Here is a 17,737-nt window from a genome sequence, read left to right as displayed (position 1 = left end):
AGTAAAAGAAAAGAAAGAAAAAAGAAAAAGGGAGGGAGGGAGAAAGAGAGGGAGATAAAGAGAGAAAGAAAGGAAGGGAGGGAGAAAGAGAAAGAAAGAGAAAGAAAGAAAACAGAAAAGAAATCCTTTTCTGTCTCAGCGTCATAAAGATCTTATACCTATTCTACATTTTCTGAGTTTTGTCATTTACAGTCATGTCTTGACTCTCTTGGAACTGATTTCTTAGTGTGGAGTAAGATAAAGTCCAGCTGCATATTTTCTCCGTGGAGATGACCTATTGTCCCAACACCCTGTAATGAAACTCACAAAGCAAGTTTTCATGCATGTGTGGATCTAACAGCAAGCACAGAACAACCAGAAGTCAAGCAGTGCTGCTGGTGTCTCTACACCTGGGAGTCTATTCTGAGATCTCGCTTTGGTCCCAGGGGCTGATCTATGCCTGGTAGAAGCTTTGTGCTGATCGTTTACATCTGCCAATACCAGTCAAGCATCTGACTTTTTTTTTTTTTTTTTAAGTTTCACTCTTGCTTCCCAGGCTGGAGTGCAATGGTGTGATCTCGGTTCACTGCAACCTCTGCCTCCTGGGTTCAAGCAATTCTCCTGCCTCAACCTCTGGAGTAGCTGGGATTACAGGCGCTCTCCATCGTGCCTAGCTAATTTTTGTATTTTTAGTAGAGACTGGGTGTCACCATGTTGACTAGGCTGGTCTTGAACTTCTGACCTCAGGTGATATGCCCACCTCAGCCTTCCAAAGTCCTGGGATTACAGGTGTGAGCCACGACGCCTGGCTGCATCTGACTTATTCTTTGCCTTCTTTTCAGCTTTTTGGTTTCCATGGAGAAACTCATTTGGGACTTTGATTGGAATTGCATTGAATCTATAAACCAAATTGGGAGAATGAGCATCTTTTGTGATTGAATCTTTCAAAGCGAACAAACAACAAATCATTCCATTTATCTATCTTTCAGCAAGGGTTATAACTTTGGAATTTATTTCTAGATGCTTTGAGTATTTGGTGCGGTGGATAAGTGGCCTGTTTATTTTCTTGGGGGACAGGGTTTGGCTCTGTCACCCATTCCAGAGTGCAGTGGTGCAATCATAGCCCATTATGGCCCTGACCTCCCTGGCCCAAGTGATCCTCTTGCCTCAACCACCCCAGTAGCTGGGACTATAGGCGTGTGTCACCATTCTTGACTAATTTTTTTTATTTTTTTGTAGAGACGGGATCTCCCTAGGTGCCCAAGCTGATCTCAAACAACTGGGCTCAAGCAATCCTCTTGCCTCGTCTTCCAGAGTGCTGGGATTGCAGTTGTGAGCCACCCAGGGCTCTAGCATCTATTGAGTGTCTCAACTTTTTGTAAACCCCATCATCAGATGTGTACATTCTTTGGGGGTTTGTTGCATACAAGGATGTCATCTGCAAATAAAGACACTCTTTTTTTTTTTTTGAGAGTCTGGCTCTGTCACCCAGGCTGGAATGCAGTGGTGCAATCTCTGCTCACTGTATCTCTGCCTCTCGAGTTCAAGCAATTCGCCTGCCTCAGCCTCCCAACTATCTGGAACTATGGACACAGGCCACCATGCCTGGCTAATCTTTTGTGTTTTTGGTAGAGACAGTGTTTCACCATGCTGGCCAGGCTGGTCTTGAACTCCTGACCTCGTGATCCACCTGCCTCAGCCCCCCAAAGTGCTGGGATTACAAATGTGAGCCACCACGCCCAGACCCTCCTCTTTTTTATAATTTTTTATTTTTTGAGATGGATTCTCTGTCACTCAGGCTGAAGTGTAGTGACAGTGACAAGATCTCAGCTCACTGTGACCTCCATGTGACTCCCTCTTAACTTCATTCCCCTCCAGCTGCATCTGCATTTGGACCTTTTACAAACTCTATCTGACTCTGTGTCTTTCCATCTCTCTTCTCTTGGCTTCCAATTTCGTGCTCTCTCCACCACCCTGGGAAACCCACAAAGAAAAATAATTGAAAGAGAAGTGATGGCAGATAATGTACAGACTGGTGAAAAGCACAGCTCCCCCACCTGCAGAGAGGCTCCCCACTGCCAGCAAATGCAGACACATCCTTCCTGCCTTGCCAAGCTCCAGGGCATCCCCAGGGACCCTGCTCTTCTCAAAACCTGCCCATCTCCTGTGCCAAAAACGGCGATGAAAAGGTCTGGGCTTCAGAGGAGAGGATTTCACTGCACATCTGTCCAGCTCAGCTTTTGAATGGAGAACGAATGGTAAGAGATTTTTTCTTTCCATTTCTTTCTTGTTTTGTTTTTTGAGATGGTGTCTCACTCTGTTGCCCAGGCTGGAGTGGAGTGGCTCGATCGCGGCTCACTGCAGCCTCTACCTCCCCAGGCTCAGGTGATCCTTCCATCTTAGCCTCCTGAGTAGCCGGGACTACAGGCACACATCACCATGCCCAGCTAATTTTTTGTACTTTTTTTGTGGAGACGGGGTTTCGCCACATTTCCCAGTTTGCTCTTGAACTCCTGGGCTCAAGCAATCCTCCCACTTTGGCCTCCCAAAGTGCTGGGATTACAGGCATAAGCTGCCTGCAGCTAGCTGGCCCAGAGTTTTTTCTAGCAGCCCCAATCCAAAGCCACCTTGACTGCCTTCAAATAAATTCCCACTCCTGACAGGGTGCGTTTGATGTTCCTGGCACTGTGCAAAGCTCCACGGAGTAGACGGATATTGATGAGTCGTCAGTCAATTTGTTCAGCCAACGTTTGCTGGCACCATCTGGATGCTGGGAACTACGCTCGTCACCAGGTTCTGGCAGGCGACATGGTCCCTAGCATGGGGGGTGGAAAGGAAAAGGCAGGCAGAGGAAGTCGAGGATGATTATGAGGCAATGAGAAGGGTCCCATGATAGAGGGGGATGGAAGGGGAGGGGGAATTTGCTTCCCGGAGGAGGTGGCTCAAGGGCCGAGGTACAAAGGAGGTGGAGCCAGGCGTGGGGAGAGATGAGGGACAGGCATTCACAGGACCAGCGCAAAGGCCCTGAGGTGGGGCTGTGCCTGGTGTGTTGGAGAAGCTGAGAAAGCTGGTGTGAGAGAGTGAGGGGGACGGAGGAAAAGAGAGAAAGGGAGCCGGGCGTGGCGGCTCACCCCTGTAATCCCAGCACTGTGGGAGGCTGAGGTGGTTAAATCAGGTGAGGTCGGGAGTTTGAGACCAGCCGGCCCAACATGGTGAAACTCCGTCTCCACTAAAAGAAATACAAAAATTAGCCAGGCGTGGTGGCGCACACCTGTGGTCCCAAATACTCCAGAGGCTGAGGCGGGAGAATCACTGGAACCCGGGAAGCGGAGGTTGCGGTGAGCTGAGACCGCACCACTGCACGCCAGCCTGGGCGACAGTGCAAGACTCTGTCTCAAAAAAAAAGAGGAAGAAGAAGAGAGAGGAAGGGAACGGGGTGGGGAGAAGGTCATTCACGGCCTCAAGGTGGGGGATGGGAAGGTTCTGGGACTTACTCTGAGATGGACAGAGAGATGGAGAGAGAGACTGAGAAGCAGGGGGCTTCAGCTCTGCAAGAAGGGATGAGACTCCAGCCCAAGCCTAAGTGGCCACTGAGGTCTTGTTCTCACCCATGTCTCCCCACCCCCCAGACCGTTCTCCAGTGCCCCCAACTGCGCTGGCAGGGGGTGACCACCTGGTGCAGAGAATGGAATCAGAACACCGTGGGCATTCCATAACCATAAGTGAGTCAGTACATGCTGGAGACAGTGAGGGAGGGATGGAGTCAGTGCGGGGGGCGGGCTGGTCAGCAGGAAGCCAGTTGTGCCAGCCTTCCTGGCCCTAGGGAAGAGTGGGGGCTATACTATGAGGGTAATAGGGAGCCATGGGAGGGCTTTGAGCAGAGGAGGGGCATGATCTGCTTTATGATTTTAAGAATCCATCTGGGGCTCCCTAGGGGATGGCTGGCAGGGAGCCAGGGCAGCATACACACAGGATACAGCAAGACCCGTGGGAGCTCAGGGAGGCTCAGTTTCATTCTGGAGCCTGAGCCTGCAGGACCTGCTGAGGCACCGGACATGCAAGGTAAGGAAAGAGAAGACACAAGAGAGTCCCGGTCAGGCACAGTGGGTCATGTCTGTTATCCCAGCACTTTGGGAGGCCAGGGAGGGAGAATTGCTTGAGGGAGACCAGGAATTTGAGATCAACCTGGGCAACAGAGTGAGATCCCATCTCCGCAAAAATTTTAAAACGAGCTGAGAGTGGTGGTGTGTGCCTGTAGCCCCAGCTACTCAGGAGGCTGAGGCGGGAGAATCACTTGAACCTGGAGGCTGAGGTTGCGGTGAGCTATGATTGTACCACTGCACTCCAGCCTCGATCTGGGTGACAGAGCAAGATTGTCTCTTTGTTTGTTTTGTTTTTCGAGACAGAGTCTTCCTCTGTTGCCCAGGCTGGAGTGCAGTGGTGTGATATTAGCTCACCGCAACTTCCGCCTCCTGGGTTCAAGCGATTCTCGGGCCTCAGCCTCCCGAGTAGCTGAGATTACAGGCGCCTGCCACTGTGCCCCGCTAGTGTTTTGTATTTTTAGTAGAGACAGGGTTTCACCATGTTGGCCAGGCTGGTTTTGAACTCCTGACCTCAAGTGATCTGCTGCCTCAGCCTCCCAAAGTGCTAGGGTTACAGGTGTGAGCCACTGTGCCTGGCTGACCCTGTCTCTTGAATGAATGAATAAATAAATAAATAAGCAGAGCCGGGTGCCGTGGCTCACAGCTGTGATCCCACCACTTTGGGAGGCCGTGGGGGGTGGATCACCTGAGGTCGAGAGTTTGAGAGCAGCCTGACCAACATGGAGAAATCCTGTCTCTACTAAAAATACAAATAATTAGCCTGGCGTGGTGGTGGGCGCCTGTAATCCCAGCTACTCGGGAGGCTGAAGCAGGAGAATCACTTGAACCCAGGAGGCTGAGGTTGCAGTGAGCCGAGATGGCGCCATTGCACTCCAGCCTGGGCAACAAGAGCAAAACTCCATCTCAAAAAAAATAAAAATAAAAAAATAAACAGTGTATCCAGAAATCAGGACCCAGGCAACTGTGTAACAGTGGAGCCCCTAACAGGATGGAGGAGGGGCAGGTCTCAGGGCGAGTGACTTCTAAGAGCCACGTTTTGGCCTTCTGAGTGTGAGACACCTGCAAGGCACGCAGTGGAAATATCCAATGCCGGAGCCTGAGGTCGGCAGCTCTGGGAACATGCGGGCTGGAGTTGCCAATTGGATAATTAACAACATGCAATGAGGTGTGGCCAGGTGCGGCAAGAATGTAGATACAAGGTCAAGGTACACCCCGCTCTCCAGGACCACCAAAGTCAAGACATCACACCCAGGGTCCACCCTTTACAGCTCTGTCCTTGTCCAAGCCAGTCCGTGTTAACAGGTCAGCAGGAATGTTATCTTCAGGGAACGTGGAATTTAGGGTCCCTGGGCTTGCTGTGGGTGCTTCTCTTCTTCTCTCAAGTGCTTGTTTGTTTATTATTTATTGTTTTTTTTTTTTTTTTGAGACAGAGTCTCGCTCTGTAGCCAGGCTGGAGTGCAGTGGCTTGATCTCGGCTCACCGCAACCTCTGCCTCACGGATTCAAGCAATTCCTCTGCTTTAGTCTCCCAAGTAGCTGGGACTACAGGTGTGCACCACCGTGGCCGGCAATTTTTTTTTTTTTTTTGTATTTTACTAGAGACGAGGTTTCACCATGCTGGCCCGGAAGCTCTCCGTCTCCTGACCTTGTGATCCACCCGCGTCGGCCTCCCAAAGTGCTGGGATTACAGTCAAGTGCCCATATATAGATGAGGAGACTGAATTCCTGAGAGTTTGGGGCAGTGGGGCGGGGAAGGGGAACAAGGTTGGGATGTGCAATGGGGCTGGACTAACTCTCAGAATAGGCGTTTCTGCAATGCAGGCGTCTGTGTAATCGTTCATTCATTCAATGAACCCAGCCTGGATCCACACGCATGCCCATGCCGGGCTGATCTCAAAGGGGACGTTTCCATGTTCACCACTGATCAGTCGGATCCAATTCATTTTTAAGCTCTGGTGCCTCATTTTCTTCCTACCAACAGCTCGGCTCATTCCAAAGCTATTGATTTGAGCCTTCTCATCCCTCCACTTAATTATGCCGGTCCTGTCTTCCTCTTCTCTTGCTCTTTTTTCTCTGCGGCTCCCTCTTTCCCAAGGTCAGGGACCAGTAAGCAAGGAGGATCTCGCTCAGCACAGAAAATTGAAGGAAGGACATTCCTGACGGAGGGCAGCGCCTGTGCAAACGCTGTGAGATTGGACCTTTAACCTAGTTGTAGCTGTCAGGCCGCCTGGGACAGAGAAATGGATGAGGGCAAACTTGGCTTATTGCCTATAAAATGAGGATAAAAAATAATGGTTTCAGCTGGGCGCGGTGGCTCATGTCTGTAATCCCAGCACTTTGGGAAGCCAAGGTGGGCGGATCACCTGAGGTCAGGAATTCGAAACCAGCCTGGCCAACATGGTGAAACTCTGTCTCTATTAAAAATATAAAAATTAGCCGGGCGTGGTAGTGCATGCCGGTAATCCCAGCTACTCTGGAGGCTGATACAAGAGAATGGCTTGAACCTAGGAGGCGGAGGTTGCAGTGAGCTGAGATAGCACCACTGCACTCCAGCCTGGGCAACAGAGTGAGCCTCTGTCTCAAAAACAACAATAATGACAATGACAGCAACAGATAATAATAATTTCTGGCTGGGTGCTGTGGCTCACACCTGTCATCCCAGCACTTTGGGAGGCTGAGGCGGGTGGATCACCTGAGGTCAGGAGATCGAGACCAGCCTGGCCAACATAGTGAAACCCCGTCTCTACTAAAAATACAAAAATTAGCTGGATGTGGTGGCAGTGCCTATAATCCCAGCTGCTCGGGAGGCTGAGGCAGGAGAATTGCTTGAACCCAGGAGGCTGAGGTTGCAGTGAGCAAAGATCGCACCATTGCACTCCAGCCTGGGCAACAAGAGAGAGATTCCGTCTCAAAAATAATAATAATAACAACAATGGTTTCCCAGATAATTAAATGGGACGAAAGCAACATCAATGGTTTGAAAGTTCCGGGGCCTGCCCTGCAGAGCTGTAGGTTGGAATTAGCCAGAGGCAGCAAGTGGGCCTGGAGATGTTGGATGGGTTTGGATGGATCATAAACAGAAGCGACTGGATTGGTCAAGAGGATGAGACAGAGGCAGGAAATAAAGGAAGACAAAGGAATGGAATAGGTTCAGACCCAATGTGGGCGGGGTTCCGGACACAGAGATGGGGGTCTCAGTCCAAAATCCCCATAGTGGCCAGCAGGGGTCAGCACTAGGCCATTGGGCGATCCCCAGCAGGTAGTAGCGGGAGCCAGGGACCCTCCGAGGGTTAATTTATTTAATAAGTGCCTGCAGTGTGCCAGACATGGGGCAGAACTCCACAAACACTTATTTAATCCCCATAATAGAGTTTGCAGATGGGGAAACTGAGAACAACAACGTTAAGTCGCTCACCCAACGTCACACATCACGGGAGTGGCGGAGCTAGGATTCGAATTTAGGAAGCCCAACTGAGGCCCTTCACCCCTGCACTCCACTGGCTCCCCTTCCCCTAAAACTCCTAAAATGATAGTTTAAAATGTTTTTTTGCCAGGTGCAGTGGCTCATGCCTGTAATTCCAGCACTTTGGGAGGCCAAGGCGGGCAGATTAGGAGGTCAAGAGATCGAGACCATCCTGGCCAACATGGTGAAACCCCGTCTCTACTAAAAATACAAAAAATTGGCCGGGAGCCATGGCTCACGCCTGTAATCCCAGTACTTTGGGAAGCCAAGGCAGGTGGATCACCTGAGGTCAGGAGTTCGAGACCAGCATGACCAACATAGAGAAACCCTGTCTCTAAAAAATAAAAATAAAAAAAATAAAAATACAAAATACAAAAAATAAGCTGGGCGTGGTGACGCGTGCCAGTAGTCCCAGCTACTCGGGAAGCCAAGGCAGGAGGATCACTTTAACCTGGGAGGTGGAGGATGCACTGAGCCGAGATCAAGCTACTGCACTCCAGCCTGGGACAGAGCAAGACTCCATCTCAAAAAATGAAACAACAACAAAAAAGTTTTTTAAGGTTGAGGGGGTCGCAGGCATGGTGGCTCACACCTGTAATCCCAGCACCTTGGAAGGCCGAGGAGGACAGATCACTTGAGGTCAGGAACTCCACTGGATCCAGCCAGGTCCCTAGACCCGCCCTAGCTCAGGGCGACTCCGGGACTCATGCCTATCCCCTGAGACCTGTTTCCCCACTCCAGACTGGCTGGAGACCTGATGGACTTGCACCCAAGCTAAAGGGCTGAGGTAGGGAAGGCAGACAACACTCACCATGGAGCCTCTCTTTCCTTTGACCCATGAGAAAACCATGGATCAGAGACGCCAATGCATTTGCCCAAACCACCCAGGTAGTAGGAGACATGGCTGGACTCCATCTCAAGGCTTTGACTTCTCATACCGATAGGACCACCAGAAGGGGACTGTCAGGCAGGCCTGTCTCAGACCCTTGGTGCCCGAAGCTGGAAAGCACTCTGGGGCCCTATAAAAATGTTTTACTGGGCATGGTGGCTCACGCCTATAATCCCAGCACTTTGGGAGTCTGAGGCGGGCATTGATGCATCTAGAAGCAGACCTGGGGTTGATTCGCTCTCCCTAGGAAGACCTCAGCCAGATTGCTGCCAGCTGCCAGAGACCTACTTGTAGCCAGTAGATTTCCAAAGCAAAATGATAAATTACAAGAATAAGTAACACCAGGTGAGCACTTAGCAAATGCAAGCTTGCGTCCTCAGGCTATTTTAAGTCCTTTAATCCCCACAGCGACCCTACCAGTTCAATGGAAACCCAGGCCCAGGGAGGTCGCACCTCTGGGGAGGGGCAGAACTGAGATCTGAACCCCACCAAGCTTGGCGTCTGTGCCCTTGACCCCTCAACCTCACGTTTTACAACAGGGTCATTTGTAGAAAGGGAGGTTCGGGGACGTTGGTGACCGTTTGACTTGGTGCTGGTCTGGATGTAGAGACATGAGCCCCAAGACCTGCGCGGGAATTGGAAACTGGGTCCGGACCCAGCTTGGTCACCTACGCCGGGGTAACAGCACTGCACACCACCCCGGCAGGTCCAGCTAGGGATCTGGACCACGTGGCTGGGATGCAGCACAGCCCCTGACCACGCCCCTGTGACTGCCGCTGCCAGGACCAGGACTGGTGACCAATGAGAAGGCGCGCATGAAAAGCTCCGCCTACAAGGTGCTTCTTGCTCGGTGATTGGCCATTTCAGCTTCCCATCACTTCTCCCATCCTCTGGCCTACAGCCTCCCTGGAAGTCTTTAATTTTTCCCACACATCTGCCCCGCACACGCTGTTCCCACAGCCAGGAACACCCTTTCCCCTCTTCTCCGGGATAAGCTGCTTTATCCCCCTGTCTCTGCCGAGATGTCCCCTCCTCCAGGAAGTCTTCCCTGACTCCCAAAACTGGGTGGAAAAGGTCATCTGCTCTCGTCACATCAGTTTTCATATTTGCCTCCCAAGCAGGTGGTAAGTTTCTTAGAAGCCAGGACTGGGTCTCTGAAAGCTTTGTCCCTCGATTGCCTCACATAGTAGGTACTCAAGAACGTATGCTAAATGGATTCATCTGGTCTCAAAGATTGACTTGGGTCCCTGGGGGCCCAAGAGAAGGGGTCCCTGGAGACCCCTTCTCCCCAGTTCCTCTACCCAGGGCACCTCCTGCACTCAGCTCTTCTTCCAGCCCATTCATAAGCACCTGGGGGGTCTGTATCTAGTTCTGTCTCCCTCAGCCTGGAAGATCCTTGAGGCCAGGATGGAGTGAGAGTGGCACAGAGGGATTGGCTGGTGGTAATGGGGAAGGGGGATTGTTAAGTAAATGAATGCATCATCTGACTGGCAAACTCCTATGCACTCCTCAAAACCCCAGTTGCAAAGTCTCATTTTTCGGAATAAGTTCCCTGTCTTTTCATAGTCCCCGCTTCCCCAGCTGCTGGCTTCACCCTCTATCCCAGCCCTGATGTCACAGAGATGGGAGACTCCGTATCCAGCTGATCTTCCTCCAGACTGATGTCTCCTTGGGCACCAGGACTGAGACCACTTGGGTACGACAGCATCACCCAGCTAGGAAAGTTGTCAAGGAGTGTTTATTGAATGAATGAATGATTGGATCTGTGGCAGGGCCTGCAGTCAGTTACCCTGGGTTCACATCCCAGTCAACACACAGGCCACTGGATCTGTCCCTTTGACGTCTCTGACCCTCACTTTCCAGGCTACTACATGTGTTTACTCAAAGCCCATGCCCCAGGTGGTTGCAAAGATGAAACGAACCAACACACACAAATCTTGTGACTAAAGGGACATCAGGCCTCCTGGTATCTCAGACCAGGAGGGAATCGCACCCAGGACCGGCAGCTCTGCCCTTCCCCCACCATCCCCTCGGGTGAATCGCGCCATCGCTAGCATCAGCACCCAGAACAGGAACATTGTCAACACAAGTGCTTGGTGAATGCGGATACACAGGGTTGCCCCGAGGGCGAGGCAAGGAGGCAAGAAAGGTGAATATGAGAAATCTAACAACCTGAGGGTGGCGCAGTAGCTCACACCTGTAATCCCTGTGCTTTGGGAGGCTGAGGTGGGAGGATTGCTTGAGCCCAGGAGTTTGAGACCAACCTGGGCAACATAGTGAGACTCCCGTCTCTATCAAAAAAACTTTTCTTTTTTTCAAATTAGCTTGGCATGGTGCCACACACCTGTAGTCCCAGCTATTCAGGAGGCAGAGGCATGAGGATCGTGGACCCCAGGAGGTCAGGGACGCAGTGAGCCATGACCATGCTACTGCGCTCCAGCCTGGGCAAGACTGTGGCCCTGCTTCTTAAAAAAAAAAAAAAAAAAAAAAAAAAAAGTCTAGGCATGGTGGCTCACACCTGTAATCCCAGCACTTTGGAAGGCGGAGGCGGCCCAATCACATGAGATCAGGAGTTCAAGACCAGTCTGGCCAATATGGTAAACCACATCTCTACTAAAAATACAAAAATTCACCACGTGTGGTGGCAAGCACCCATAATCCCAGCTACTCAGAAGGCTGAGGTAGGAGTATCACATGAACCCGGGAGGCAGAGTTTGTAGTGAGCCGAGATCACGCAAGACTCTTTCTCAAAAAATAAAAATAAAAAAATCTAGGCCAGGCATGGTGGCTCACGCCTGCAATCCTAGCTCTTTGGGAGGCCGAGGCAGGTGAATCCCTTGAGCTCAGGAGTTCAAGACGAGCCTGGGCAACATGGCGAAACTCCTTCTCTGCTAAAAATACTAAAAATACAAAAATTAGCCGGGGAGTGGCGTGCACCTATAGTTCCAGCTACTTGGGAGGCTGAGGTGAGAGGATCACTTGAACCTCAAGGAAGTGGCTGCAATGACCTGAGATGATGCCACTGCACTCCAAACTGGGTGACAAAGTGAGACCCTGTCTCAAAAATAAATAAATAAATAAATAAATAAATAAATAAATAAATCTGACAACTGGAATGTTGGTGAGGATGTGAGGTAGGAAACACTCTAGATATGTGTTAATCCAGCCATTCTGACCCTGGGCACTCACCAGAGAGAAAGGATATTCACCAAGAGATATGTATAAAAAAGCTAAAAACAGCCGGGCGCGGTGGCTCAAGCCTGTAATCCCAGCACTTTGGGAGGCCAAGGCGGGTGGATCACGAGGTCAAGAGATCGAGACCATCCTGGTCAACATGGTGAAACCCCGTCTCTACCAAAAATACAAAAAATTATCTGGGCATGGTGGTGCGTGCCTGTAATCCCAGCTACTCAGGAGGCTGAGGCAGGAGAATTGCCTGAACCCAGGAGGCGGAGGCTGCGGTGAGCTGAGATCACGCCATTGCACTCCAGCCTGGGTAACAAGAGCGAAACTCCATCTCAAAAAAAAAAAAAAAAAAAAAACAGCTTTCTCTTTAAAGATTTTTTGAGACATAGGATCTCATTATGTTGCCCAATCTGGTCTCGAACTTCTGGCCTCCAGCAATCCTCCCTCCTGGGCCTCCCAAAGTGCTGGAATTACAGGCATGAGCCCCCACGCCTGGCCCTCAGAACAACTTTATCCACAATTGTCAACACCTTGTTTAGGCTCAGAAAACAATACCCCCCAAATGAAGGTCTCAGAAACAAGAGATTTTCTCTGACCTCATCCTATCCTGTCTCCAAGGCCCATTCTTTCCCCACACTTACCACAGAGACTAGAATCCTTTTTCCCCAAAATAAGACACTGAAACCAGAACCCCTTTTCCCCAGAACCAGCCATAAACCCTAAAAATATGAGTAACTTTCTGAGCGACCTGGTTTTGTGAAAATACACACACACACACACACACACAGACATATATGGATAACTTGCCCTCTGCCCTTCTGTGTAAAGCTGGCCATAAAGAAATTGGCCATGTGGCCAGGCACAGTGGCTCAGGCCTGTAATACTAGCACTTTGGGAGGCCAAGGTGGGTGGATCATGAGTTCAGGAGTTCAAGATCATCCTGGCTAACATGGTAAAACCACCGAGGTAAGCCTCGGTGACAGAGCAAGATTCCGTCTCAAAAATGAAGAAGAAATTGGCCAGGTGCAGTGGCTCACGCCTGTAATCCCAACACTTTGGGAGGCCAAGGCAGGTGGATCGTTTGAGGTCAGGAATTGGAGACCAGCCTGACCAACATGGTGAAACTCCGTCTCTACTAAAAGTCCAAAAAAATTAGCCGGGCACAGTGGCATGCATCTGTAATCCCAGCTCCTCGGGAGGCTGAGGCAGGAGAGTTGCTTGAACCTGGGAGGCAGAAGTTGCAGCGAGCCGAGATCGTGCCACTGCACTCCAGCCTGGGCGACAGAGTGAGACTCTGTCGCAGAAAAGAAAAAAAAACTAACCTACCTTGTTTATACGTCACAAGATCCCCATTCCAGCGAAGGTCCTGCCCCATACCCAGAAGGAAGGAATGCTGCTCAGAGAGTCTGGGAAGAATCCAGACAGACAGGCCTTGCAGAGTTTCCCCGCTCCGTCTCTGCTCATTGATCCTACCTTTTTTGCCCAATCTTTGTTTTTTATTTTGTTTTGTGTCTTGTTTTTTGGAGACAGAATCTTGTTCTGTCACCCAAGGCGGAGTGCAGTGACGTGATCTCGGCTCACTGAAAACTCCTCCTCCCGAATGCAAGTGATTCTCCTGCGTCAGCCTCCCAAGTAGCTGGGATTACAGGTACCCACCACCATGCCGGGCTAATGTTTGTATTTTTAGTAGAGACAGGGGTTCACCATATTGGCCAGGCTGATCTCGAACTCTTGATCTCAGGTGATCCTCCCGCCTCAGCCTCACAAAGTACGGGGATTACAGGCGTGAGCCTCTGCACCCGGCCAGCCCAATCTTATTTCTACAGCACTGCCCATACTTTGTTAAACCAAAGCATTAAAATAGACACCTTTCTCTGTGTCTTCGGGGGCTTCATTCTGAAGGTTCCCACGAATACACGTTAAATAAACTTGAATGCCTTTTTTCCTAGTAATCAATCAGCCTCATAGCAATGACTTTTTCGTGAACCTTCAGAAGGTCAAGGAGAACTTAACCCCTTAATTCCTGCAACCTGGAAATAACCCAAATGCCCACCAAGAGGTGAACGGATAAATAGTGAACAATTGGTACCCAGTGGCTATAAATTTATTTTTATTTTTTTGAGACAGAGTCTTACTCTGTCACCCAGGCTGGAGTGCAGTGGCATAATCTTGGCTCGCTTCAACCTCTGCCTCCCGGTTTCAAGTGATTCTCCTGCCTCAGTCTTCCAAGTAGCTGGAGTTAGGGCACCCGCCACCACACCCAGGTAATTTTTGTATTTTTAGTAGAGATGAGGTTTCGCCATGTTGGCCAGGCTGGTCTCGAACTCCTGACCTCAAGTGAGCAGCCCGCCTTGGCCTCCCAAAGTGTTGGGATTACAGGTGTGGCCACCGCACCCTGCCATCATTTATTTTAAGAACGATTTTATCTTAATATCTATAATACCTAACATCCTTCCAGTCTATAGCTTATCAGTCTCGTTACCTAATTATTCTTTCACTGCTCCAACAACAACCTATGTACCCTCTCACTAACCTTCTTTCCAGACCCATTCACATCCGCACTTCTAATCTTAACAGCCTGGCTTCTAGCGCTCAGAATGTTAGCCACTCACCACCACCTATTCAACATTCCCCGCCCGTGAAAAAGCCTTGACATTTCCATACTAATTCTCCTACAAACTTCCTTAATTATAGCTTTCACGGCTACAGAACGAATCATATTTTATCTCCTATTGAAAGCTACATTAATTCCCACTCTAATGATGATGATGATGATTATTATTATTTTTTTGAGACGGAGTTTCGCTGTTGTTGCCCAGACTGGAGTGCAGTGGCACGATCATGGCTCACCGCAACCTCCGCCTCCTGGGTTCAGGCAATTCTCCTGCCTCAACCTCCCGAGTAGCTAGGACTACAGGCACACACCATCATGCCCAGCTAATTTTTGTATTCTTAGTAGAGACGGGGTTTCACCTTGTTGAGCAGGATGGTCTTGATCTCTTGACCTCGTGATCCACCCGCCTCGGCCTCCCACAGTGCTGGGATTACAGGCGTGAGCCACCGCGCCCGGCCACTCTAATGATTATTACCCGCTGAGGATATCAACCAGAATGCCTCAATCCAGGCTCCTATTTCTTATTTTATTCACTAGTAGGATCCCTTCCCCTACTCGTTACACTTCTTTATACCCAAAACACCTTAGGGTCACTAAATATATTAACAACAACAATTATTGCTCAAGAACGATTATTCTCCTGAACCAACAATATTACATGACCAGCATGTATAACAGCCTTTATGGTCAAAATATCTCTAGATGCCGGGCGCGGTGGCTCATGCCTGTAATCCCAGCGCTTTGGGAGGCCGAGGCGGGTGGATCACGAGGTCAAGAGATCGAGACCATCCTGGTCAACATGGTGAAACCCCGTCTCTACTAAAAATACAAAACATTAGCTGGGCATGGTGGCGCGTGCCTGTAATCCCAGCTACTCAGGAGGTTGAGGCAGGAGAATTGCCTGAACCCAGGAGGCGGAGGTTGCGGTGAGCCGAGATCGCGCCATTGCACTCCGGCCTGGGAAGACGAAGCCCCTCCCCGTCTCAAAAAAAAAAAAAAAAAAAAAAATATATATATATATATATATGGACTCCATCATGACTCCCTAAAGCCCATGTAGAAGCCCCTATCGCCGGCTCAATAGTACTTGCAGCAGTACTGCTAAAAAGAAAGTCTCACTCTGTTGCCCAGGCTGGAGTGCAGTTGTGGAATCTCAGCTCACTGCAACTTCCACCTCCCGGGTTCAAGCCATTCTCCTGCCTCAGACTCCTGAGTAGCTGGGATTACAGGTGCGCACCACCATGCCCAGCTAACTTTTGCATTTTTAGTAGCTCACTGCAGCTTCAACCTCACCTGGGCTCGATGGGGTTTCGCTCTGTTGGTCAGGCTGGCCTTGAACTCTTGACCTTGTGACCCGCCCACCTTGGCCTCCCAAAGTGCTAGGATTACAGGCATGAGCCACTGCGTCTGGTCATCCCGCCATCATTTTTAAAAGAAAAACCCCACGGAAATGTTGGTGAGGATGTGGGGCTATTGGAACCCCCATAGGATGCTGGGAGGAGGCTGAAATAGTGCAGCTGTTGTGAAAAACAGTCTGGCCTTTCCGCAAAAAGCTAAACACAGGCCACGTGCTTCGGCTCATACCAGTAATCCTAACACTTTGGAAGGCCGAGGTGGGAGGATCGCTTGAGGCCAGGAGTTCAAGAGCAGCCTGGGGAATATAGCAAGTCTCCATCTCTAAAAAAAATAATTAAAAATTAAAGGACTGGGTGTGGTGGCTCATGCCTGTAATTCCAGCACTTTGGGTGGCCAGAGTGGGTGGATCATGGGTCAGGAGTTTGAGGCCAGCCTGACCAACATGGAGAAACCCCATCTCTACTATAAATACAAAATTAGCCGGGTGTGGTAGCACATGCCTGTAATCCCAGCTACTCAGGAGGCTGAAGCAGGAGAATCACTTGAATTTGGGAGGTGGAGGTTGGGGTGAGCCGAGATCACGCCATTACACTCCAGCCTGGGCAACAAGAGCAAAACTCCATCTACAAAAAAAAAAAAAAAAAAAAAAAAAAAAAATTGAATTAGCCAGGTATGGTGGCCATGCACCGGCCTGGTCGTGAAATTCTGGGCTCAAGAGATCCTCCTGCCTTGGCCTCCTAAAGTGCTAGGATTACAGTCATGAACCACCGGTCCCAGCTCCTCGAGAGGTTGGGGTGGGAGGGTTGTTTAGAGCTTGGGGGATCAAGGCTACCGTGAGCCATGAGTGTACCACTGCACGCCAGCCTGGGCCACAGGGGGAGACCCTGTCGAAAAAGAAGAAACAAAAGCTAAACATACAGTTACCATATGATCAAACAATTCCACTTCCAGGTACAAATCACAGAATTGAAAATGGGTACTCAGCTGGGTGCAGTGGCTCCCACCTGTAATCCCAGCACTTTGGGAGGCTGAGATGGGCCGATCACCTGAGGACAGGAGTTCGAGACCAGCCTGGCCAACATGGTGAAACCCTGTCTCTACTAAAAATACAAAAATTCGCCGGCCTTGGTGGTGTGGGTCTATAGTCCTGGCTACTTGAGATGCTGAGGCAGGAGAATCCCGTGAATCTGGGAGGAGAGGTTGCAGTGAGCTGAGATTGTGCCACTGCACTCCAGCCTGGGTGACAGAGTGACACTCCATCTCAAAAAAGAAAGGAAGGAAGGAAGGAATGGTGGGAGGGAAGGAAGGAGGGAGGGAGGGAAAGAGAAGAAAGAAAAGAAAGGAAGAAAAGAAAGAAGGAAGGAAGGAAAGAAAGAACAAACAGAGGGAAGGAGGGAAGGAAGAAAGGGAGGGAGAAAGAAAGAGAGAGAGGGAGGGAAGGAGGAAGAAAATGGGTACTCCAACAAAGACTTGTACAAAAATGTTCACAGCAAAAATTAGCCAAAAGGTGGCATCACAAGAGCCAATAATCATGCTAGCCAAAAGGTGGGAACAACCCAAATGTTTTTTTGTTTGTTTGTTTGTTTGTTTTGAGACGGAGTTTCGCTCTTGTTACCCAGGCTGGAGTGCAATGGCGCAATCTCGGCTCACTGCAACCTCCGCCTCCCGGGTTCAGGCAATTCTCCTGCCTCAGCCTCCTGAGTAGCTGGGATTACAGGCACGTGCCACCATGCCCAGATAATTTTTTGTAGTTTTCGTGGAGATGGGATTTCACCACGTTGACCAGGATGGTCTCGATCTCTTGACCTCGTGATCCACCCGCCTCGGCCTCCCAAAGTGCTGGGATAACAGGCGTGAGCCACCGCGCCCGGCCCCAAATGTTTATTAACGGATGAACGGACGAAGAAATGTGGCCCATCCATACACAGGAATATTATTCAGCCATAAAAAGGGGAATCAGGCTGCAACGTGAGTGAAGCTGGAAAACGCTGTGCTGTGTGAAGGAAGCCAGCTGCGAAAGGTCACTTACTCCAGGAAATGCCGAGAATGGACAAAACCTTAGGACAGGAGGCTGATGTGTGGTTGTGAGGGGCTAGGGGAGCTGTATCAGGGAGTGACTGCTGATGACGATGACGTTACTTTTCTTTT

The 17,737-nt window shown here is 50.1% G+C and overlaps 1 protein-coding gene across 1 annotated transcript in view; it reads right to left on the bottom strand.

The window, feature by feature from the left end:
* Positions 1–13,111, bottom strand: part of UNC13A (unc-13 homolog A) — a 104,487-nt gene extending 91,376 nt beyond the window's left edge. Inside the window, exon 1 of the mRNA XM_032267920.1 lies at positions 12,946–13,111. Coding sequence (XP_032123811.1) covers positions 12,946–12,994 — 49 coding nt within the window. The 5' untranslated portion in view covers positions 12,995–13,111. The remainder of the gene's footprint in view (positions 1–12,945) is intronic.
* Between the last annotated feature and the right edge of the window lie 4,626 nt (positions 13,112–17,737).

Source organism: Sapajus apella, unplaced genomic scaffold (assembly GCF_009761245.1).
Source record: "Sapajus apella isolate SASKATOON/1434 unplaced genomic scaffold, GSC_monkey_1.0 scaffold173, whole genome shotgun sequence".
NCBI classification, from domain to species: domain Eukaryota; kingdom Metazoa; phylum Chordata; class Mammalia; order Primates; family Cebidae; genus Sapajus; species Sapajus apella.
Note: the sequence above shows the minus strand (reverse complement) of the source record. Positions and strands in the feature narration are given on the sequence as shown.